The 25,786-nt window shown below is 43.8% G+C and overlaps 1 protein-coding gene across 6 annotated transcripts in view; it reads left to right on the top strand.

The window, feature by feature from the left end:
* RBM19 (RNA binding motif protein 19) overlaps positions 1 to 25,786 on the top strand; it is a 72,205-nt gene that overhangs the window by 33,273 nt on the left and 13,146 nt on the right. For 5 of the 6 annotated variants that reach the window (XM_087942772.1, XM_087942771.1, XM_087942768.1 and 2 more), the window contains exons 22-24: positions 898 to 1,003; positions 11,170 to 11,290; positions 22,461 to 22,572. In XM_087942772.1, the coding sequence (XP_087798898.1) occupies positions 898 to 1,003; positions 11,170 to 11,290; positions 22,461 to 22,549 (316 nt within the window). In that variant the 3' untranslated portion in view covers positions 22,550 to 22,572. Of the gene's footprint in view, positions 1 to 897; positions 1,004 to 11,169; positions 11,291 to 22,460; positions 22,573 to 23,811; positions 23,831 to 25,786 lie in introns of those variants that run through there. The other variant, XM_087942773.1, reaches the window with a different exon arrangement.

The following is a 25,786-nucleotide window of genomic DNA, read 5'->3' as shown; positions in this document are numbered from 1 at the left end:
GGATTTTAAGAAGACATTGGACATCCATTTGTCTATGGTATAGGCTTTCCTGCCTAAGCACGGGACTAGAAGACCTCCAAGGTCCCTTCCATCTCTGCTATTCTGCTATAGGTCATCTAAAATTTAGATGACCCTCTGCTAAATATATATATATATATGAATAATGTCCTTATCACCCTTGCAATATTGGGGAGCAGGAGTGGCCATGGGAACAGGAACTAGCTATGTTTAGCCTAATGAAACGAAGGACTAAGGGGGACATGAGAGCAGTTTTCCAGTATCTGAGGGGCTGCCCCAAAGAAGAGGGAGTCAAGCTGTTTTCCAAAGCCACCAGAAGGCAGAATAAGAAACAGTCGATGGAAACTAATCAAGGAGAGAAGCAACCTAGAAATAAGGTGAAATTTGAGCACAATTAGCCAGTGGAACAACTTGCCTTCAAACGTTGTGATTGCCTCCCTCACTGGAGGTTTTTAAGAAAAAGACTAGAGAGCCATTTGTCTGAAATGGTATTAGAGTTGCTTGCTTGAGCAGAAGGTTGGCTGGAGGACCTCAAAGGTCCCTTCCAACCCTGTTATTATTAAGTAATAGTTGAAAGATTATCAAAAGGAGATCCAACCTAGAACTAAGAAGAAATTTACAGACACTGAGAACAATTCATCAGTGGAATGACTTCCCTCCGGAAGTTGTCGATGCTCCAACACTGGAAATTTTTAAGAAGAGATTGGACAGCCATTCGTCTGAAATGGTCTAGGGTTTCCTGCCTGAGGGGGGGGGTTTGGACTAGTAGACCTCTAAGGGCCCTTCCAACTCTGCTCTTCTGTTAGTTTCTCCAAACTTTTGGACTTTCACTTGGAAATTCATCTCTTTTTCTTCTTCTCCTCCTCCCTGCTTCCTTAGCACCTTTGGAGAGCTGAAGACAGTCCGCCTGCCGAAGAAAATGTTCGGATCGGGAACGCATCGTGGCTTCGGCTTTGTGGATTTCCTGACCAAGCAGGATGCCAAGGTGAGCGAACTCTTCTGCATGCATTCCCCCACCCCCCTTTGATACAGGATGGTCCTCGGCTTACAACCGCAACTGAGCTCAAAATGTCTGGGGCTAAGCAAGGCGGCTGTGAAATACGTTTTGCCCCAGTTGTTAAGTGAATCCTGCGGCCACATTAGGCGGACTCAGCGAGAGAATTGGATTCGCGAAACAACCTCGTGGTTCACTTAAAATAATTACAGGGATTTTTTTCTGCACAATCGGGAGGTACCAAGGCACTTAAAATCGAGCCCGGCTCACTTAAAAAACTTGGGATGCTTAGCAACTGGTTCCTAGTTGTGAAGGTTGCAGTATCCAATTGTCGTCTGAGGTCGAGGAGTCGCCGTATGTCTGCACATGTTCTTACAATTTGTGAAATATCCTACCCTAGTATTTTCCCCAAAAGGCAGGCAGCCCCGAGTCTCATCTGCATACTTTACCATATTCATAGCAAATCCAAGATGACCCATTTTTAAAGTATCCTTCCCTCCCGTATAATTACACCATACAGGCGAAGGGAATTTTGAGAGCATCAAACAGCCCTTCAGATATATTTTCCCAATTCCCAACAGGAAGCTGTTTATCGTAGAAACCGTATTTTTATTCTGGGGACTAACAGAAGAGAAATATTCAAGCAAAAACATAATCTTTCTCAGGATGCTGGAATTAAAGAGAGCCATGTCTAATATCTCAGCTCCCAAATAACCAGGATAAAATGTCAATGGAGATCCTCAGTCATCCAGATCATGGTTGTCCCAAAGAGGCTATTTTTTCAAGAGGCCAACTGCACTTCCTTGTTTTTTTCTTTGAAGATGTTTTGCTTCTCATCCAAGCAGCTTCTTCAGCTCTGGGTGGATGATAGTCATTGACCGGCTGTTTGCAAGGAGTATCAATCCTTCCCTTCCCCACCATCCAGTCCAGAGCTGAAGAAGCTTCTTGTATGAGAAGCAAAACATCTTCAAAGAAAAAAACCAGAAAGTCCAATTGGCCTCTTGAAAAAAATAAAAGGCACCTTTGGGACAAGCAGGTTAAAATGTTTCACAGAGCAGCCTTGACCATATATAGACCAGGTTGGTGTCATGCGCAGGAAGTCCCTGACTTATCACCAAAATTAGGGCCAGAATTTCTGATGTTAAAGTAGATGATTAATTGCGTGACACCCAATTTTTATCTCAAGTTTTGATAACAGCTGTTAAGTGAATCAGGAAGTCGTTAAATGAATCTGGCTTCACCCGCTGACTGGCAAATAGCGATCACACGAGCCTGCAACCCTCATAAGTTGTCAAGTGCCCAAATTTTGATCACATGACCGTTGTTGTTGTCCTTTCGACCAAATCAAGGATTAGCCGTAAAAGCATCAAGCCTGCAGGCTTTATCTTAGATACCATTAAACTGTGGTTTGTTTGATTTCGGCTCTTTGTGTTAGTTGGGGCTGAGCTGATGACTTAAACCAACCACTTGTGGGTTTGTTTTTGTTTCTTAAACCCTGGTTTATAGCTTTCTGTGTGATTTGCACAAACCTATTCGACTATGGTTTGTTTAACGAGTGATGTTTCGTGGATCCATCATACCGCACAACCAATTGGCCTATTTTTCTGTAGGTTTTCTCACTTTCATTGAGATTGTAAATTGAAATGCCTCTAAAACTGGGGTTCTTAAATGTTTGGTGTGCCGAGAAAACCCTTTGCGAGTGGTGAAACCCACAGACATCAATTAGGCTGAAAAGAGATAGATAGATAGATAGATAGATAGATAGATAGATAGATAGATAGATAGATAGATAGATAGATATTAGAGATAGAGATAGAGATAGATAGAGAGATAAGAGATAGATAGAGGTGGGGGGGCTGCTTCTAGTTCGCACCGGGTCAGCCAAACCGGTAGTTAAGATTCTGTGTAATTAGTCACTGCTCATTTTTCAGCCTGTTTTCCAGGCAGGTTTTTGGCTGTTTTTCGGCCCTAACCCAAAAATAGACTGAAAACGGGTCGGATAGGCAGGGCCAGCCAATGGTGGGATTAGCCCCAACCAGCTGAACCCTACTTCTGCCTTTGAGGCAAGTGGCCAGGAGGCGGGGCTGGGTGTGATGCCTACCCAGCCAGAGGACCGGTTGTTAAGTTGTTCAAATCCCACCACTGGGTGGATAGATGGATGATGGATGGATGGATGGATGGATGGATGGACGGACAGACATATGTATATGTGTGTGTATGTATATAAAAACATTATACACACACACACATATGCACACTATAATAAAGTAGGTGTAATATATTGATATCCGTGGGGGGCGGAAAAACTGGAATTTCTATTTGCTATTCAAACATTGCATGGGAGAATCCACCCTCAAGTATCTAAAGAGAAGAATACACAGGCGCATAACCGAATGTTGCTTTTGTGGGTAGCTCCTGTTCAAAGCCGTGGTTAGTCTATTGCCATGTCCGTTGTCTTCCTTTTCCCGCAACCATTCCTGCGGCGCAGAGGGTGCAGGACGGTATTAAAAAGTCAACTGTTCTTTCCAACGAAACAGAAAACAAAACCCCCTCCAACTAAGGAATGAATCTTCTCCCTTTTGGCAGAAAAGACTCAGCTGTCATGCCTTGGCCATACTCTCTGCATCTGATCACCCTTTTGTTTCGGAGGAAGAATGAGAAATCTATCAACCCCCTAACGCTGTCGACTGTATTGTATCTCACTAATGGTTTTCTCCCTCCGGACTTGCCGGGCTGAAGGATTTAATAGGGCAATGGGGAAAGAGGAGACGGAGTGGCCCCATACGCCAAATTACAAGCATTTAGATCTGGTGAGCTGGGGCAACCCCGGGGAGGTGACCTCGAAGGCTTCCTTGCTTGATCTACGACACCCGTCATGGTAGAACCCCGCCCAACATGCATCTGTGTGTCAGCCCACATGGCCATGAAATCAAGACTCCGGGATCATTGGCACATGTCAGAGTATTTGCAGTGTGACTACCATTATGAGAACAACCCCAGGAGCAAAACACAACACGCAGAGACATTTAACGGTGGTGGTTTATATACAAGACATTCTTATATAAATAACTTTACAAGCAAGCAAAACTTCTTCTTAAAAAAGAGAACTCTACAATGAATACTGGACACAAGGAGAGAGGACACGTCCTCTATAATGGCTGCCTTATATAAGCACTTCTTAAAGGGGTAAAACTTCTGTGGACCCACTCTTAGTCTTAAAAGAGCAATACCCATGCTATGCTGATTCATCCTTATTTCATTGGCTAAACTTACAGCGGCTGGCAGCAATTACTGCTGGTCAGTTCTTAAATCTTAATACCTTAACAGCACACTTGTGTGGATGGCCCCTTCGGTCTTTTATTTACGGGTAGACCTTCAACTGAACAAACATGGATTTAGTGACCGAAGTTATAACAGCACTGGAAAAAGGGACTTGCGTCCGGTTTTCACACTTAGCTACCATTGCAGCCCTGGTCACACGATCAAATATTCAGACGCTTGGCAGTTGGCTCGTATTGTGGATGGTTGCAAGTCGTGTGATTCCCCTTTTGTGGCCTTCTGACAAAGGAAGTTGATGTGGAGCCCTTTTACAAGGTTTTGTCAACCCTTGTTGACAGCTAGGTTATTTTTCTTCTGTAAAAATTGCCTTGATTAGAAAAGAAAAGAAGCTAGTCCTCATTCGTTTTCTTTCTTTCTTTCTTTCTTTCTTTCTTTCTTTCTTTCTTTCTTTCTTTCTTTCTTTCTTTCTTTCTTTCTTTCTTTCCTTCCTTCCTTCCTTCCTTCCTTCCTTCCTTCCTTCCTTCCTTCCTTCCTTCCTTCCTTCCTTCCTTCTTTCTTTCTTTCTTTCTTTCTTTCTTTCTTTCTTTCTTTCTTTCTTTCTTTCTTTCTTTCTTTCTTTCTTCTCCTCTTTCTCCTCCTCCTCCTCCTCATTATCTCTTTTATTCATTAAACATGAAACTCAAGTCAACTGAACATTTAAAAATGCATCACAAATACCTGACAGGTGCTGATGGTAGATACCGGTTGCTGCCAGCGTCCTACGTATCCACCAAGTACCTTCTTAAGATGTATGGTGTTCCGAGTAGTGCAGTTTTTTTGCAGTTCCAGCTGGTGTTATTGCAGGAAGCTGCAATTTCTTGATGTATTTTGTAAAATTCTTGGACACGGTACCAAGTGCCCCGATGACAATGGGTATTACTGTTACACGTTTCATTCCATACTTGCCTAGTATCATTATTAGTATTCTCCTCCCCCTTCTCCTTCTTTCTCCTCCTCCATGCAAGGAAACGTAAACAAAAACAGATAGTAGAACTTCATTTCACTCATTCACCAGCCTTATATAACATAAAACACTGTAATGCAAAATAAGATGAATACATAAAAGCCATATTTAATATGAATACATCAGCCAAACACATCCAACACAATTAAAACTTCTTTAATTAGGTGAACATTTGGATTCAGTGTCTGTTGTCTGAAATGGTATAGACTCTCTTTGTCATGCCCCTGGTGGAGACTGACTCTGAGGGAGAGGAGGAATAGCCGACAGGGAGTGGAAGTGGGGCTGTGGAGGAGGCTGGGGAAGGGCAGAGGCCGGCTGGGCAGTCGGAGGAGGACCCAGGCCCATCCCCTCTCCATCCTAGGGCATGCAGGGAGGAGAGGATAAGGGAGAGACGTGGTCTATTCGGGAGGAGAGGGCCTTGATCCTCTTCATGGGCTGCAGCTGTGACAACTGAATAAGAGGACGGAGTTGCGTACGGTTGAACGCTGGAAACAAAGCATGGAAATATCTCTAGTTTATGGTTCTTCTCTGAATTTGGCTTCCTTCCCAGTGTGTATTATCTGTGGACATCCTCCAGCCCTTATCTTGCCTGGTTTGTGTTCCTTTTTCCCTTCTTCTTGTAACTGTTTGTGCGGGAGTTTTTTGTCTTCTGTCAAGAATATTCGGAGCTTGGAAGCAAAGTGAAAGAATAAAAGGGGCTTCACCTGTTTTCTGTGTTTGTTTTGTATCCCACCCTGGGTCATCACACTCTTGCCTGAGCAGGTGGTTGGACTAGAAGACCTCCAAGGTCCCTTCCAACTCTGATGTTCTATATTGTATTAGCATTAGGGTTTGAGTTAACAGGTCATTGGAAGGTAGAAACAGATCAACTGGAGGATTAACAGAATTATTACTAAACTTTGAGCAAACCAAACTCTTCCTTGGGACATCCTGCCAAATGTTGCTGGTTATCAAGCAGAATTAGCAACATTATAAGAGAGTGCATTGCTCTGAACAGTGAAAAGATAATTGAGATTAAATGGCATAGGCATTGATACATTAGGTAAATATATACATTGGATTGGCCAGGCATATAATAGCATCTATGGCAGCCAATTGCAAGTGTGAACACCACACGTCCTTGTGTTGTGAACATTTCTTTCTGGCCTGTTCATTTGTACAAAGAGGATCCAACTTGAATTATGTAAGATCTTGACAGTCTGGCCCTCAAACCTTGTGAGATGCCGACAGTTCTGAAATGTCATTCTCCCTGGATTGTATTTTCAAAGCCCAGCAACAATTGAAACCGTGATTTCAGATTACCAAAACAGATCAATGTCCCATCCTGATCATTTTAGAAGGGTTCCAAAATCCAGACAGCTGTTTCAAAGTTTGTTTTTAATTTAAATTTTTATTAAGTAAACATTAAAAACAATTGAACACAGTGTGACTTTCTTGGCATTCATTTTTGCCATACATACTATAACCCAGAAATATAACAGTTGATCTTTCCTTTTTTACTACGTTGTTAATTTAATGCTGGTTACATAGTTGTTTCTATTTGCATTTATATACATATTTACAACCTAGCTTCTTTTCCATCTCTTTTGTAGTCTTTATATTCATATCATATTTGTCCATTATATTTCATTTTCTTTAACTTACAAAACTTTAACTTTCATTCCTATAAAGCGTCAACAATTTCTTCTTTTCCTCGACTCCAGCCACTGATACATTTTACTCCAAACTTCATAGTACTCTATCCTTAATTATTAGAATTAGTCCGTCCATCTCTGCACAGACTAATATTTTCCTTATTATTTTGCTGGCTGTTTCCAAGTTCTGAGCTCAGAATATTTGAAACGTTTCGCTCCCCAAATGGAGCCTTTTAGATTTGAAATATAAATGTTTTGCACTCCCCTAATCGCACAGTGACTCATGGTTGGTAAACATGACGTTGATACGCAAATGGCTTTATTACCCAACTTATAATACTTGCTGGAATAGATAATTTCCTTAGGCTCCCGAGGCTGTGGCTGTTGTAATTATTCATGACATTGAAGCCTGCAGTTGTCAAGTGTGCATTACACAAAGGTTGCACAATTTCACCAGCTCGCTGCCAACCGCTAGGTGGCAGTTTTACGATCTCTGTTAACTTGGGGCTGCCATTAAATTGTAGCAGGAGGAGAAAACGGCCAAAGCAATTTGTAAGGGCTCTGTTGGGGTTTGACTTTTGAAACTGAATGCTCCTGAATCTAGTCATTGTCCCAACTGAAAACTGAATCAACTCAGCTTGGTGTGTGTGTGTGTGTGTGTGTTTAATGAAGGATACAATGCAAACAGTTGATTTCCATGTGACCAGAGCTTTTCTGCACATTCCTGATCAGTCTTGTAGTCTTAGCTTTTAGGTTGCTATCCAGGGTGCTGAACCTGAATTTTTGTTATCTTCTATATATCTATAAAAGTGAAAGACCACCCACGCATCATCACAAAATCTCCAGAACTGTAAAGCCTACAAACTTGAAATTTGGCACCTATGTTCCTCTTGGTGCTTACTAAGAAAGGATTTTTCTGAATGACCATCAGAGCATTAGGATTTCCTATATTATTATTAACATGCTCTGATGCTAAGGAGTTCTACTCCCACTCCCCACCTGAAAAGAAATCTGTTCCAAATGCAAAACACCAGCAGAGGAGAGGAGTTTCAGTTTCAGAGCACCAAGCAGCTTGAGTACAGAACAGTTGAGCTAAGCCACGCCTAGGCTGTCTCCTTCTTGCTCACATAGCAAATACTCTTTCAGTTTCCAAACAGCCCTCAACTCTCTCACACACTGACAAGACGCTAGCCAGATGAATACCGGTGGATGCTGGTAGGCAGAGGCAGAATTTTCCCTCCTTATTTTCCTCCCAAAAAAACTAAGCCCGACCACATAGTTTCATAGCGAAGCACGGGTATCAAGCTAGTAGCATCATATATGGCATTTCTCAAAAGTTCTGAAGATGTGAATCCCAAACCTACAATACGAGAAGTCTTTTGACTTGCAACCATTTGTTCAGCGAGCGTTTGAAGTCAGGATTGAAATGCAACATTTCGTTTTAAGTAGGTCTTTTTAAGATGGGGAGATGATGGGAAAGCATTCACAAATATACCAGCCATCAATTTATTAATTATTATTTATGGGGGGGGGGGCGGCAAAGTGTACTTCAATATGAAAACAGATAGCAATGGGAAGTTCCCAAAGAAGAGGATATTTCTAGCTCAGGTTTGAACTGCGGAGTCCTTAGTGCTCTCTGAGCTTGGTGGTTTTCTTGCGAATTACTGGAGGAGAAGGAGGGGGACGAGGAAGAGGAGAAGGACTGTGTAGTCCTTGGTGCTCTGAGCTTTGTTGTTTCCTGGTGGGTTACAGGAGGAGGAGGAGGAAGAGGAAGAGGAGGAGGTGTCAGGCTCCTTCGTGCTCTCTGAGGTTGATTGTATTCTTGCAGACGTTTCATTATCCAAGTAGGTAACTTCATCAATGCCAGAAAGGAGTGAAGTTTGTTGGGAGGAAGAGAAGGAGGAGGAAGAAGAAGAGGAGGACTATAAGGTCCTTGGTGCTCTCTGAGGTCGGTTGTTTTCTTGCAGATGTTTCATTACCCAACCAGGTAGCATCATCAGTGCTAAAAGGGGGTGGGGTTTTTCCCCCCTTCTAGCACTGATAACATTACCCAGTTGGGTAATGAAACGTCTGCAAGAAAACCACCACTCTCAGCATGTTCCCAACTGCAGAACATTTGGGAAACATTGTCCAGGGATCAGTCAGACTCTCGATTCTTGCTTCCAGGAAGGAGAGAGAGAGAGATTCCCATTTGGGCTTCCAGCAGGCATCTGGGTTGACCCCCTAATAAGGGAAAGGATTCAGCTGAATCTGGTAGAGGCTATTTCACGGGTGTTTGGTGTCGCCGTCTTCAGAACAACGAATGAATCCGGAGGGCTTTTGAACCCAACGTTGACACTCTTGCCTAGGTGAGACCACAAGATTCTGGTGATGCCCAGCTGCTAAACAGCTCAAATGCCTACAGGCGGCACATACAGCTCGATCCTCACACGACTTTCCTCTCCTCTCACGTGCAGCCCGGGGAAGTGAGAAATTAAAATACAAATGAGCAAACGAGAGCCTACAATTAAGAAATGCAGCGATTTGCCAGAGCTGGGACTGGCTCTTCCTTGCCAAGATAAACAGTCCTCTAGACTCTTCGCAGCTGACTCCTCCTCGTTGTCTCTTTTTTGTTTTTGTATTGTTCTGGTTTTTTTTTTTCCCCTCCCCACTCCACAACAGTGTTTGTTTCCAAGCCAAAAACATTTGTCCTCTCATTAAGGAATATCGGATGTAAAAAAATCGGCATTTAAGGACACGCAACGGCAGCAAATAAAAGCAAAAATATCTCAACAGCCGCCAGAATAGCCTATGCACAAGTATGGAAAACTTCTAATATTCCCAGCCAAGAATTGGTACAACAAAAAATAATGGAAAGCGCTGAAATGAATATGCTTACACTGAAATTGAAAGAAGACTTTGAATATTTCTTAATTTAGTATAAATGGTACGATTGGATAACAAACAGAAATAAGAAATAAGATAGGAAAGTTAACTTGTAAGAGACCTTAAGAAAATGAATGATAAATATGTAGAATATATAAGAATATAAGAATAACAATTATGGATAAAGATATTAATCAGTGTTAGTATACAATATATTAAGACATATAAGGTAAGAACTTGTATAGATGTCAAAAATGCTGTTGAAGTTATGATGTTTTGAGTTGTAATAATGAAAATGTAATAATAATAATAATAATAATAATAATAATAATAATAATAATAATAATAATAATAATAATAATAATAATAATAATAATAATAATAATATAAAACAGAATATTTCCATTCAAGGAATCGCTGCTTTAAGAGCAGCCAACCCAAACGCTGCAGGAATGGGTTGGCTTCCTTCTTCCCAACCAGGGTGGAATTGTAAAATTTCATCTTTGGCAAAAAATAATTGGAAAAAACAGTGGGGAAGGGAGAGAAGATAGGGTGGTCTGGGGAGATCTGTCCATAACAACAAAAGACAAATGATCTCCTTACAGTCATCTCCTTTTCTTCTTCTTCTTCTTCTTCTTCTTCTTCTTCTTCTTCTTCTTCTTCTTCTTCTTCTTCTTCTTCTTCTTCTTCTCTTCTTCTTCTTCTTCTTCTTCTTCTTCTTCTTCTTCTTCTTCTTCTTCTTCTCCTCCTCCTCCTCCTCCTCCTCCTCCTCCTCCTCCTCCTCCTCCTCCTCCTCCTCCTCCTCCTCCTCCTCCTCCTCCTCCTCCTCCTCCTCCTCTTCTTCTTCTTCTTCTTCTTCTTCTTCTTCTTCTTCTTCTTCTTCTTCTTCTTCTTCTTCTTCTCTTCTTCTTCTTTTTCTCCTCCTCCTCCTCCTCCTACTCAGGGTTGACCTGCGGGATCCTTGGTGTTCTCTGAGCTTGGTGGTTTTGATGTTATTTATAATGGAACGTCTGCAAGAAAACCACCAAGCTCAGAGAACACCAAGGATCTCACAATTGTCAATATCTCCTGGCATATTCTTTAAATGGAGCCAAGGCTTCACCAGGAATAAGGTGGGATCAGAGTTTTACTTGGCAATGCTTGGATCAGAAACTGGAGGCCCCGAATAATGTTCTGCTAAGAACTTAGTGATAGGTCACCAACTTTGAGGGTTAAGAGGTCTACGTTTCAACTCATGGGATCTCCAGGTCAGCCTGGAAAAGATCCTTCCTGGAAGAGGACTTTCAAGCGACGAAAAACCAAAGGTTGGCTCAAAACAGGGTTTCTTGGACAACTTTCTGAAGAGAGCTCTAAGTTTTCCTTTCCCTTCCCTGCAGAGAGCATTCGGTGCCCTGTGCCATAGTACCCATCTGTATGGCAGGAGGCTGGTGCTGGAGTGGGCAGATTCAGAGGAGACCGTAGAATCCCTGAGAAGAAAAACGGCAGAGCACTTTCATGGTAAGCACCTGGTCTGAGTTATTCTTTTGTTTTGAATTGTTTGGGGCATTTGAAAAAAAAATGGCTGCCCTCTTTTTTCCCCCCTCTTCTCCTCCTATTCCTTTTCTTCCCCACTCCTGCTTTTTCTTCTCCTGTTCTCCCTCTCTTTTTCTTTCTCTACCTCCTCTTCCTTTCTTCTCCTTTCCCTCTTTTTCTTCTCCCTCTTCCTCTTCCGCTTCTTCCACTTTTGCTTCTCCTCCTCTTCTTCTTCTCCATCTCCTCCTCTTCATGTTCTTCTTCTTGTTCCTCCTCCTCTTCTTCCACTTTTGCTTTTCCTCCTCCTTTTCCTCTTCCTTTACTTCCTCTTCTTCTTCCTCTTCCACTTCTTCCACTTTTACTCTTCCTCCTCCTCCTCTTCCTCCTCTTCCTCTTCTTCCTCTTTTTCCTCTTCCTCCTCTCCTTCTTCTTCCTCTTCCACTTCTTCCACTTTTGCTTCTCCTCCTCCCTCCTCCTCCTCCTCCTCCTCCTCCTCCTCCTCCTCCTCCTCCTCCTCCTCCTCCCTCCTCCTCCTCCTCCTCGTCTTCTCCTTCTCTTCCTCCTCCTCTTCTTTTTCTTCCTCCTCTTCTGCTTCTTTCACTTTTGCTTCTTCTCCTTCTCCTCCTTTTCAACCATTGCAGAAATATCTGCATTTCTCTCTCTCCTCCTCCCAGCGAAATGGACAAGTTTGCCTTAGAACGTGCGCCCCCCTCCAGCCAACCCCCCCGCCCAATTGCCTTTGTGTTGACTAACCAAACTTAGCCCCACTGCTTGGTCTCTACTTCAGGCAGCAAAGTGCCTTGAACCCTTCCCCTGTTCAAAGGAACAGCACGGATGCAGGGGGAGAGAGAAAAGAAAACCCCCACCCACCTGAGAATACGCTCCACCACAGAGAAGGCTAATGGCCAAGGGCCTCCTCTTTCCCACAAAGTCTGTTTGGAAGAGTTGACTGCATGTATCTTTTCTCTCCCCCCCCCCACATTCCCCCGCCCACCCATTTTCCCTTTGTTAACCCCGCAACCTGCTCCCCACCTTCAAACATTGGGGACATCCCCACCTCTTGAGCCCAGAAAGCATTCTTCGCTCTTATTCCTTTTTTTTTTTTTGGGAAGCCCGGAAGGGAAAAAGCAAAGAGAGAGAGAGAAGAGCCAGGCTCCGGCTGTGTGTTATTCAAAGCCCAGCGTATTTTTAAAACAGCATGCCCGCAGCAGAAGCAGCCTTTCAAATTTTACTTTGTGGCCGCGGTGGCCTGGGAAATCCATTGGCCAGAGCATAATAGTAGCAGGGGTATCTTTTCTTTTTTCTTTTCTTTTTTTTAAAAAAACCCTTTTGTTTGCCGTTCTTCAGCGAAGGAGGAAAATGGGTTTTGCATCGGCTTCTTTGCCTTCGGCCTCCTCCCTTGTTTTCCTTTGTTGCTTCTGGGCTGATTCCCGCAGAGGGTCGGGCCTCTCCCCATCCTCACCTTAGAGCTGTGTCCAGGGAGATCCTCCATCCTTCAGGCCGTGGTTGTCCCAAAAGTGCTTTTTTTATTTTTATTTTCAAGAGGCAACTGTTACTTCCTTGTTTTTCTTTGGGAGACGTTTCGCTTCTCATCCAAGGAGCTTCTTCAGCTCGGACCGGATGGTAGGTCAAGGGAAGGGTTTATACTCTTGGCAGGCAGCTGGTCATTTGCATCCTTTGAGACGGGTCCGTTGAGGCCACTTGGAGGTTCGTCTGTATCCTCAGCGTCACCAGAATATGGGCGTGGTGCCTTTTAGCCATTCCAAGAAGCCTCCACGCCCATTTACACTACTTAGGGACAGCCATTTGTCTGGAATGGTAGCGGCTCTCCGGCTTGACCATGGAGGCCTTCTAGTCTACCCCATTGCACAAGCAGGAGACCACACACCATCCCAGGCGAGTGGCTGTCCAGTCTCTCCTTAAAACGCCTCCAGCGATGGAGCTACCCACAACTTCTGGTGGCAAAGCTATTCCACTGGTTGATTGTCCTCACGGTTTGGAAGTTTCTCCTTCATTCCAGGTTGGCTTCTTTCCTTGATTAGTTTTCCATTCGTTGTTTCTTGCCTCGCCTTCTAGTGCTTTGGAAAATAGCTCGACACCGTCCCCTCAAAGAAGAGGAGGTCAGCCTAAGGGAGGTGGGGGTGTGTGGACTAGATGACCTCCGAAGCCCCTTCCAACTCTGTTCTTCTCTTCTCCGAGAGCTGTTGCCGTTTGCCGAAAAACTTCCAGACGAATTCTGGCGCTGCATTGGAGCCAACAGCTGTTGAAGCTCCCTCTCTTTGCTTCCTTTTCCCCCCTCTCTCTTTGCCCCCCGAACAACACACACACACACACACACAACCACACGCTTCTCGGAGGATTGTTTTGGAAATACTTCCGAGAGAGTCTGTAATAATCCTGCACGCACTCCTGCCTCCCGGGAGCCGCGAGGCGTGAGGAGGAGGGACCTGCTCCCAATCCAGCTAAATTACTATTGACTTGTGTTCTGCGCGCTCCACAAACATTTCACTCAGCCGTTCCCAACAGCGCCCGGGCGATCTCCTGCCAGGGGTGAGGGCCAGCTGCGCTGGGGTGCATCTTCCTGCTCTTCCCCATCGATCAAAGAATTAAACTGACAGAAGGAAAAATGCTCCCACCCACTGACCGACCTGGGCTGAGACTGGAATGGCGGCGGGGGGAAGCAAGCTCAGAGGCAGAGCCAACCTGGGAGGGTCATGAGAAGTATAATGAAGAGACCTCTGCCTCTTGCACCAATGTGGATGCATAACAGTTGGGTTAGCCAATGGAGATTTATATGAGTCTCTCTCCCTCCCTCTCTCTTTCCTCTCAATCTCCCTCCTTCCCTCCGTCCCTCTCTCTCCTCTTTCTCTTTCCTCTCTTCTCCCTTTCCTCTGTTCTCTCTCTTTCCTCTCTCAATCACTCTCTCTTTCCTCTCAAATCTCTCCCTCCTTCCTTTCCTGCCTCCCTCTCTTTATCTCTTTCCTCCCTCTCTCTTTCCTCTCTTTCTTCTCTCTCTTTCCTCTCTCAATCACTTTCTCTTTCCTCTCAAATCTCTCCCTCCTTCCTTTCCTGCCTCCCTCTCTTTATCTCTTTCCTCCCTCTCTCTTTCCTCTCTTTCTTCTCTCTCTTTCCTCTCTCAATCACTCTCTCTTTCCTCTCAAATCTCTCCCTCCTTCCTTTCCTGCCTCCCTCTCTTTATCTCTTTCCTCCCTCTCTCTTTCCTCTCTTTCTTCTCTCTCTTTCCTCTCTCAATCACTCTCTCTTTCCTCTCAAATCTCTCCCTCCTTCCTTTCCTGCCTCCCTCTCTTTATCTATCTCTTTCCTCTCTCTCTCTCTCTCTTTCCTCTCTTCGCTCTCTCTCTTTCCTCTCAATCTTTCCTCCCTCCCCCCCTCACTCACGTTTTCCTCCTGGGTTCCCTGCTTTCAAGTTAGAGACACAGAATAAAGGCTTTTGCTCGCATTTGGAGAAGATCAATCAAAATAGACCTGGAAGGGACCATGGAGATCTTCTAGTCTGACCCCCTGACCCTATATAATTTGAGACAAGTGGTTTTCCAATCTCTTCTTAAAAACCTCCAGCGATGGAGCACCCACAACCTTTGAAGGCAAGCTATTCCACGTTAATTGTTCTCACTGTTAGGAAATTTCTCCTTAATTCCAGGTTGTTTCTGTGGAATTAAGGAAAAAGAAAAAGAGCTGGAAACAAACAGGTTTCACCAGTCTTTTTTAAAATTCATATTTTTTTATAAATAAAGGTTTCCGTGTTAGTTCTGTCCAACTTTAAGGCACGGCGCTCATCTCCGTTTCTTCGCCGAGGCAACCAGCATTGTCCGAAGACAATTTCTGTTGTCACAGGGCCAGTATGGATGTATGCCAAAAGCACATGGAATGCTGTAACTCTCTCCCCCCCCCCACCTGAAAAAATGGTACCTATTAATCTACTCGCATTTGCATGCTTTGGAACTGCTAGGTGGGCAATTGATCAAACTATAAAATACAGTTTATCAAAATATAAAATACAGAAATGAAAACAATGGGAAAATTGGTTAGGAAAAGGGGAAGAGAAAAAAGTGTAGGGTAATAGGAAAGAAGAAAAAGAAAAATACTGGCTTCTGAAATCTTTTGGCACACCTCAACTTTTTGACTTTTACATAATAAGAGGTACTAGCCATTTCTGTAACCGCAAACCTATCTAATCAGCAAAACTCGAAATCAAAAGTTTCGTTTTCTTTCCCACCTCATGCACAAAGTCCAGAAATGGTTTCCAAGTTGAAACGAAATAAATTGTATGATTTTGTTTGTTTGTTAATCCAAGCAATCAGTTTAGCCATCTCCGCTAACTCCATCGACGTTTCCCAGTCTTGTCGGGTGGATAATTGCTCTGAATTTCATCAGGAGAAATTCTCCAATGATTCTCGAGAGGAAGTTTCTCCTCTTGTGTCGTTACCGAAAAGCACCCTTCGGGGAGCTGTGTCAGCCTTACCAGGTAGACCAAACGTGTCCACCAGCAGCTAATTCTACTTTATTGAAGATTGCATCGACAGAATCTTGCAAGTCTGAAAATAGACTTCTCCTCTTCTCTCCTTTTCCCCCCCCCCTCCTTTTTACGACCCTGTAATCCCTTAATCTGGGTGACAGAATGGAGCTGAGCGTTTACTGGCCAGATTCCCTACCTGATGCCTACGTGGAGCTCACAGCAGATATTTTCTCTTTGCACCCAGGAAAAAAGAACTACCATTACCTAGGATCGAACTCACAGCCTTCTGATTGTGAGTTCCACCTTTAGGCCACCATGCCGCTCTTCCACTCATCTCCTCTCCTTAGAGAAATTAGGTAAAGGTAAAGGTTCCCCTCGTACATACGTACTAGTTGTTTCTGGCTCTAGGGAGCGGTGCTCATCTCCGTTACAAAGCCAAAAAGCCAGTGCTGTCTGAAGATGTCTCTGTGGTCATGTGGCCGGCCTGGCTAAACGCTGGAACGCTCTTCCCTTCCCACCAAAGGGGTCCCTGTTTTTCTACTTGCATTTTAACGTGCTTTCGAACTGCTAGGTTGGCAGAAGCTGGGACAAGGAATGGGAGCTCACTCCGTGACACGGCGATAGGGATTCGAACCGCCGAACTGCCAACCTTTCTGATCAACAAGCTCAGCATCCTAGCCACTGAGCCACCACGTCGAACAATTAGGGAAGGTCTTTTCTGGGCCTCTCGCTCCATCCATTATCCAGCTGTGGACTCTCTCTTATCCATCCTTCCCCTCTCTGGGCCCAGTCACCCAAGGTCATTCCTGCATGCCATTATATGCTCTTACTTGATGTTGCACTGGGATGTGAGAATGCCCTTGGGAGAGCGGAGAGAAAGCCACAGCTAGGGGCTGAATCTGCAGAAGGAAGGTGCGCTACTCATTAGAAGAGAATATTTATAGCTCAGGGTTGAACCGTGGAGTCCTCGGTGCGTGCCTCAAAGTTTGGTTGTTTTCTTGCAGATGTTTCATTACCTGGCTAGGTGGTGCTGGAAGAGAGTGGGGTGCGCAGGGTGAAGGAAGAGGAAGACTGTGGAGTCTTTGGTGTTGTCTGAGCTTGGTTATTCTCTTGCAGATGTTTCATTACCCAACTGGGTAACATCATCAGTGCGAGTAAGGGAGTGGAGTGTGCAGGGGGTGGGGAGGAAGGGAGGAGGAGGAAGATTATGGGATCCGTCGTGCTCTCTGAGCTTGTTCGTTTTTTTGCAGATGTTTCATTACCTGTCTAGGTAACATCATAAGTGCTGGAAGGGAAAGGGGAAAGAGGAGGAGGAGGAGGTGATGATGATTAAGGGAGTTGGACTAGAAGACCACCAAGGTCCCTTCCAATTCTGTTATTCTGTTAAACCCAAATAAAGGAAACCTACTTTCTATGTTTGCATGGCATACCGAAGCCCCAGCAAACCATCTCATGGCACCATGCTAGGACATGATTTACCCAGCGGGCGAGTTCGTAAAACACACGAAACGCAACTCGCTCTTAGCTCCCGCCGATGTATTGTATGAACCTACGCTTAACATCTCTACAGAACATTCCTCTGTTTCCCCCCATCCAATTCCGTTCGTGTGAGCTGAGCCCCCTGAGAATCTAATGAGTGAAAAATTGCAGAAGCAAAGAAGGCAGAAAATGTATGGGACCGCTCTGTGTTTTTATTTTTATATATTACACATTTTATCTGCTTCATCTACTTTATTCTAAGCTGCCTAGAGTCACGTACGGGAGGTGGGTGGCTATATAAATCCAATAAATAATGAAAATAAAATAATGAGCTGGTCGAGGCGAGTTGCAAAACGTGAGCAAAGCCGAGATGCGAAGCCACATTTTTAAAAATATACTTCTTGTGCCTTCAAAGACGCCAAGTACTTCTGTGCAATGCACAATCAAACCTGGGTGTGATCAAAGCCTCCTTGTTGCAATTTCATACACAAAACGCAATTATAACAAAAAAAAAGGATAGGCATGCCTACAAAATACACCCACAGCTATAAAATGCATACCAATTTTGCAATCCAGCTTGGTGAATACAAGTAGTCTTTTGCTTACAACAGCCTGTTTGGGGACCATTTGAAGTTTACAACAGCCCTGAAAAAAGTGACTTACGACCGTTTTTTCACACTTAACGGCCGCTGCAACATCCCTGCATCACGTGATCGAAATTCAGACGCTCAGCAATGGACTCGTATTGATGACAGCTACGGTGTTCTAAGGTCATGGGATCTCCTTTGATGAGCAGGAAGCTAGATTCCCTTAACAACCACGTTACTCACTTAGTGTCCACAGTGATTCACTTAATGTCTGTGGCGAGAAAGGTCATAAAATGGGGCACAGCTCCCTTCACAGCGCTCTTGCTTAGCAATATCCCAAGTGCCGTCTTACCACGGCATCATCAAGTGGTGTTGATTCTATCCATCTACGTCATCTTGATTCGATCCCTCTCTTAATGCTGGGCTCAGTTGATGGTCGTAAGTCAAGGATGTGCCGTATTCCCAAATTCAACCTTTATTGATTAGCCCTTGGGCCCTATCAAAATGCCGAATTCCGGAAATAAATTATTACTAACATTTGATAAAATACAATTTTCAATGGAATTGGAATACAATGGAATTGGAATACAATTTTTCAATGGAATTGGAATAAAATACAATTTTCAATGGAATTGGAATACAATTTTCAATGGAATTGGAATAAAATACAATTTTCAATGGAATTGGAATACAATTTTCAATGGAATTGGAATAAAATACAATTTTCAACGACATTGGAATAAAATACAATTTTCAATGACATTGGAATAAAATATAGTTTACAATGACATTGGAATGAAATATGGATTAAAATGAAATTGGAATTTAAAAAAAACACAATTTTCAATGACATTGGATTCAAAATACAATAATTTTAAGAGTACCCCTAAGTGAAATCAGCAGAACTCTGCTGGTGCTTTTTCTGACCTCCGAATCCAGCTAGCGCTGGCTGGCACATTAGGGGAACTGCATCCACCCAACCCCTGCCTTGTGTTTATTTTGCTTAGCGGTACATTATTGGATTCTTGAAGCCTTCACTTCTGCGACCATACAGATGTGTCAGCTTTTTCACCCCCTTTCTTCTATCCTTACCCTTCTCTTGCTCTTTCTGGCTCCAGTAATTGCTAAGAAAAAAAGAAACGAAGCAAGGTTTAGAGAAAAGTGCAACAGAAGAAAAAAAAAAGCTACTAGGAAAGCAATCAAGACTTTCTCTCCCCCCACCCCCCCAATCCTACCCCACCTCCCGGGATCTGTGCAAAACTCCTTTTGTTGACCTAAGCTAAAAGTTTTGCAGAAGGGTTAGTGGGGGTGGCCGTGTGAGCTGGTCAGATTCGGCAGAGATCCATAACCAGGGATTTCCCCCAGCCTTTGAAGATGTGAGATGGATCAGCCACAAAGAAGAGGGGGTCGAGTGGGGTGGGGTGGGGTGGGATGGAATGGAATGGAATAGAATAAGAGTAGATAGGTAGAGTAGAGTAGAATGAAGTGAATATGAATCAGAGTAGAGTAGAGTAGAGTAGAATAGAATAAAGAATAGAATAGAATAGAATAGAATAGAATAGAATAGAATTCTTTATTGGCCAGGTGTGATTGGACACACAAGGAATTTGTCTTGGTGCAAATGCTCTCAGTGTATATAAAGGAAAAGCTACATTTGTCAAGAGTCAAGAATCATCAGGTACAACACTTAATAATAGTCATAGGCTACAATAAGCAATCAAATCATACCAGGAAACAGTTATTATTATCCAAAGCACCAGAAGTCAGGACAAGTTCCACGTTCAAGTTCAAGTGCCATGAAAATCGGTTTGGTGACTTTGGCCCAATCACCAGGAGATGGTGAGTTCTAGTCCTGCCTTAGCCATGAAAGCTGGCTGGGTGACTTTGGCCCAATCACCAGGAGATGGTGACTTCTACTCCCACTGTTGGCACGAAAGCCAGTTGAGTGACTTTGGCACGAATCACCAGGAGATGGTGAGTTCTAGTCCCACATTAGGCATGAAAGCGAGCTGGGTAACTTTGGGCCAGGGGTGGGATTCTACCAGTTCGCCCCTATTCGCTAGAACCGGCTGTTAACATTCCACGCAGTTCGAAGAACCGGTTGTTAGAAGAAATTACTGGCCTAATCCTGTAAGGAAGGCAGGAAGGAAACATTCTGGTGTTGCTTACAGAAACTGCCTCTCCGTTAACCCTTATTACATTCTTGGCAGGACTAGACTTCCTGTCTCAGGAACTTCTCTGGAGTTTTTTTCCCCTCCTTTGCTGGTACTGTGCTTGTGTGGAGGGACCATTCAAAGTTACAATGGCACTGAAAAAAGTGACTTATGACTGTTTTTTACACTTACAACTGTTGCAGCTTCCCCACAGTCATGAGAGGCCAGGCGAGGAGATGCGTGCCTCGATGTGAGTGATATTGAGTTGGCCACGCCCAGCCAATAACATGACCACCAAGCCATGTCCCCCAACTAAGCCACGCCCACAGAATTGGTTGTTAAAAAATTTGAATCCCACCCCTGCTTTGGGCCAAATACCAGGAGACCGTGAGTTCTAGTCCCGCATTAAGCATGAAAGCCAGCTGGATGACTTTGTGCCAATCAAGAGACTGGAAGTTCTAGTCCTGCCTTAAGTATGAAAATCATCTGGGTGACTTTGGGCCATTCACCAGGAGATGGTGAGTTCTAGTCCCACCTTAGCCATGGAAACCAACTAGGTGATCTCTCAGACCACCTCACCTCACATAGGAGGAAAATAGAAGAAGGAAATTGTGTTGGATAGATAGGTAGTTTGTAACAACAATTCGTGCCAATAAATAAGAGAAAGCTAGAGATTATTCTTTCAATACTAAATAAAAGATACAACGAAAGCAAGCCATATTTTTGGAGGGTTGCAGACCTCCAAAAATATGGCTTGCTTTCTCTCTAAAGTTCTGATTATCTCAATGGATGAAACTCAGAGAAAGATTAAGAGTGTTCCAGGCTCTTCCCAGCCTTCCCCAAACTCTCCCTTATAATTTTTTTTCCCTTTCTGCCTCCCTCGACAATTGTTAAAAACTCAGAAGCAGAAGTACCACCATCCTGGCTTCCTGTCAAGGAATTAATTGAAAAAATAAAATCATTGGTGTTTGGACTCCCAAAATGCAGAACTGTTTGGTTGGGAATGGAAAAAGGGAAAGGATTTGGGGAAGGATGGGTGTTGCCTCTTGTCAGGTTAATTTCCCTTATATTGATGTTTTTCTGACATTTACTTGCTGTTTATCTTGGGAAGCAGCTGTAATGCTGGGAGAAAATGCAGCAGCTTGTTCTGTCTGTTTATTTTTACATCCTTTTTCCCCCGAGTCCTGAAAGAAAGAAAGAAAAAAGTACATTTATTTGTTTGTCGGGAGACGGGTGTTTTGATGGGGAAGATTGGGATTTGAACAGCTGTTCTCCACATGGAAAGAGAGAGGTGGGGGAGAGAGAGATTTGCCTTCTGAAACGAGGGAAAAGGCAGAAAAAGAAGATTATAATCAGGGGAAGGACAAGTTCAACAGTCTCCCACAATTCGCTTGTGACTTTAAAAAATAAAATAAAATTGGGCAGTTACAGAGGGCTATACAGATCATCCTTGACTTACGACCACAGTTCAGTCCAAAAGTTCTGTGGCTAAGTGAGACAATCGTTAAGTGAGTTTTGCCCCCATTTTACGATCTTCCTTGTCACCGATTTTAAGTGAATTGTGGCAGGGAAGAGAGGGTAGGATAGGAGGAGAAGGAAAAGAGAAGAGAAGGAGAAAGGAAGAATAGAATAGAATAGAATGGGGAGGGGGAAGGAAAATGAAAGGGAAGAAGGAAAGAATAGAATAGAAGGAGAAGGGAAGTAGAATAGAATAGAATGAGGAGGAGGGGGAAGGAGAATGAAAGGGAAGAAGGAAGGAGAATAGAATAGAAGGAGAAGGGAAGTACAATAGAATAGAATAGAATAGAATAGAATAGAATAGAATAGAATAGAATAGGGGATAGGGATAGGATGGAATGGAATGGAACGGAACAGAACAGAACAGGTGGCATGGCATGGCATGGTTCTTGGGTCTTCTTAACTGTGGCCCTTCTGCATTGCTGATAAACCTTCTTGGAGTCTAAAGTTGGTGCATTTTGTTCTTGTAGACATCACATGTCTTGTTGACGCTTCAAATCTAGTGTAACGAAGTTAGAAATCTAGCCTTAAAACGAAGCAATCTTGCTTATCAAAGAGAAGGACGTGATAAGGGAAGAGGGAGTTGGCTTGTTCTCCAAAGCAGCTGAAGGCAGGACAAGAAGTAATGGGTGGAGGATCATTGAAGAGACAGGGAGAACAATGAATCAGTGGAACGGCTTCCCTCCGGAAGTTGTTAGGAGCTCCATCACTGGAGGTTTTCAAGAAGAGACAATCAGCATGGCATAGGGTCTCCTGCTTGAGTAGGGGGCTGGACTAGAAGACCTCCAAGGTCCCTCCTTTCCAGCTCTATTATTCTCTAAGTCTGGTTAATACTATCTGCCTAGGGCATGTCTCCAATGTAACAGTTTTGGGGTTAATTGACTAAGGGGACAGAAAAATGGTTACTCTTCCACTCAACAGTGTCACTCCATCTTACCCAGATCCCCCTGTCAAGAAACAGAAGACAGCCATGTTAGAAGAAATCTTGGAGAAGCTAGAGGATGATGAAGGAGAAAATGAGAACAGCTAGAATCCTCACTTCGAAACATAAAGGTATGTTACGTATTTTGTTTCTAAACAATTGACTGTGATCTTCACTTGGTCCTCACTAACACAGTTGAACTCCTTACAGTCGCTGCTTCTTCTTCTTCTTCTTCTTCTTCTTCTTCTTCTTCTTCTTCTTCTTCTTCTTCTTCTTCTTCTTCTTCTTCTCCTTCTTCTTCTCCTTCTCCTTCTACTACTTCTCCTCCTCCTCCTCCTCCTCCTCCTCCTCCTCCTCCTCCTCCTCCTCCTCCTCTCTTCTTCTTTTCTCCTCCTCTTCTATTCTTTCTCATTCTATTCTATTCTTCTTCTACCTCTTCTTCCTCTATTTATGATGGTTGCAGTGTCCCAGGGTCACCCAATCCCCTTTTGCCACCTTTTGACAAGCCAGGTGGAATCCAGATTCATTTTACGACCGTGTTACTAACTTAACAAACCGTGCTAAGAACAGTGTTAAAACGGGGCAAAACTCACTCGTCTCACTTAGCGGTGGAAGTTTTGGGCTCAACGGTGCCCATAAGTCGAGGACTTCCTGTACAGGTGGCTGATAGCTCCCCTGACACCTGCCTCCTTCTTGGCTCTGTAGGAGACAAGACCGATTTGCCAGGTTAATCCTCAAAAGATTAAATAGCCATTTCCCACGGTGTTTCTGCAATAAGCCCAAGGTCCAGGGCTATCCATTTATCCCTGTGGAAGACCATCCTTTCCCGGCGCCTCAGGGTCCATTCTCGGCATGAATGGGGTAGAGGACAAAAGAGGGCAGCCAGAGTTAATCCCAGCTAAAGCAGCTGTTAAATTCCAAGCAGAGGTGCCTGCAGGATGAAGACTTCTAACTCCCCGGGAATTCAGGGATGAAGGGAAAGGGCAGAAAGCGGAGGGTTAGTATGGCCAAGCCTTCACTTTAAATCCTCCAGGATTTGGGAATAACATGAACCTTTCAGAATTTCTAGGAGTCAAAGGAGAAGAAAATACAGTCAAATTTTTGCAGCCTTCCCACCTTCAAATAGTGGATTGAAAAGCATAAAGATTCCCGGCCAAATCTTAGGATATTTATTGTAGGTGGTGGGGGCTTTTCAAGTGGGGATGATAGCAACAGGAGATCCTTTATTTTGGGTGGCCCAATTGCCACGGCTGAAAGCCATGAAGATGGATCACTCACCTGGGACCAATAGAAGAGAATTATTTTTTTTTAGTTCAGGATTGAAATGAGAAGTACTTTGATGATCTCTGAGCTGGGTTGTTTTCTTGCAGATGTTTCATTACCCAACTAGGTAACATCGTCAGTGACAGAAGGGAGGAGAGGATGAAGAGGAGGAGGAGGAGGAGGAGGAGGAGGAGGAGGAGGAGGAGGAGGAGGAGGAGGAGAGGAGGAAGACAACAACCGGGGTTCTTGGTGTTTCTGAGCTTGGTTGTCTTCTTGCAGATATTTCAATATCCAACTAGGGAGTATCATCAACAATTGAAGGGAGTGGAAATTGGAGGAGGAAGGGGAGAAGGAAGGAAGGAAGGAAGGAAGGAAGGAAGGAAGGAAGGAAGGAAGGAAGGAAGGAAGGAAGGAAGGAAGGAGGGAGGGAGGAAGGAAGGAAGGAAGGAAGGAAGGAAGGAAGGAAGGAAGGAAGGAAGGTGGGGACTTGGTGCTGTGAGCTTTCTTGCTTTCTTGCAGACTTTTCATTACCCAACTTGGTAACATCCAAGACCTAGGACCATATTTCACCCTCCCACATTGGAAATCAACATTTTGAAACCTGCTGGGAAACAATGCAGGTTGATGAAGATTTTATTGTACTTATTGTACGAGCAGAGCACGACGTTGTAACAAATCCAAAGACAAGCCAGCCAACGTCCTGGCTTGTGTGTTAGCCTGAGACCCACCAGTTTGGGGTCGATGTTCCTAATTCTTTAATAGCTCAGATCTTGGAAGTGGAAATTTCACGCCCCTCTGGAACACCAGGCGGGAGAAAGAACTTGTCTCAAACCCAAAGAGATTGTTGGCTCTTCAAATCGAGTGTAACGAAGTTAGAAATCTAGCCTTCAACGAAGCAATCTAGCTTATCAAAGAGAAGGACAGGATAAGGGAAGAGGGAGATTTGGCTTGTTCTCCAAAGCACAGCGGAGGGTGGAGGATCATTGAAGAGAGATCCAACCTCACTATAGACAGGGAGAACAATGAATCAGTGGAACGGCTTCCCTCCGGAAGTTGTTAGGCGCTCCATCACTGGAGGTTTTCAAGAAGAGTTTAGACATCCATTTGTCCAGGGTGGCATAGGGTCTCTTGCTCTGAGCAGGGGGCTGGACTAGAAGACCTCCAAGATCCCTTCCAGCTCTGTTGTTCTGTATTCTGTAAATCAGTTGATCTCAAAAAGGAGAAAGAGCAAATTCTTCATGCTTTTTTGTGTTTTCCAGTCCCCTGGTGAGACTGAGCTTAAATTTCGGTTGAAGTTAGGTTTCAAGGACCAACACATAGATGTTACACTTTTTTCTCCTGATGTCTGTTGCTTAATTAAGTCCAGATAAATAAGGATGCCGGCCCATATAAACAAAAGCTCTTGAAAACAGCTGTTAAAGATGAGTAGGACTTCTTTTCAAGCCCTTTCAATTGTGTCCCTGGCCATTGTTGGCAAACCAAACCTCATTCAGCTGAGTTTATTATATTCTCACTATACTTTTTTTTTTTAAAAAATGTGAAGATTCCCCCTTCAGAATAATATAACTCATCCTTCTTCTCTCTGGTGTTCTTCAGATGCATTTGGGGGACGGGGGGCTCGAGGCTCGGGGGTTGGAGAAAGAGGAGGCTAATCACACAACTTGCATCATCTACACAATTACATTCTGATGGATGTGACATCACTGTGGGTTCCACTGGATGTTGTTGTTCAAACGTGCTGTATTGTGTCTCCAGTTCATCCGTTTGTTTTATTCTGGTTAGCAGCGCAGCATCAGAGATGCTGTGAATATAAAACAAATCGCATGGTGTCAATCTTTTATATATATATATATATATATATAAAAAAAAAAGCAAAATGCCACTCACGCATCATCACAAAATCTCCAGAACTGTAAAGCCTACAAACTTGAAATTTGGCACCTATGTTCCTCTTGGCTTCTAGGGGCTCACTAAGAAAGGATTTTTCGAAATGACCATCAGAGCTATTAGTATTTCCTATATTATTATTATTAACACGCTCTGATGCTAAGGAGTTCTACTCCCCCTCCCCACCTGAAAAGA

This window comes from Notechis scutatus, chromosome 13 (assembly GCF_049901735.1).
Source record: "Notechis scutatus isolate UNSWTSFEM ecotype Mainland chromosome 13, rNotScu1.2, whole genome shotgun sequence".
NCBI lineage: Eukaryota > Metazoa > Chordata > Lepidosauria > Squamata > Elapidae > Notechis > Notechis scutatus.
The sequence above is the reverse complement of the archived record's forward strand: the minus strand, read 5'-3'. Positions and strand labels throughout refer to the sequence as shown.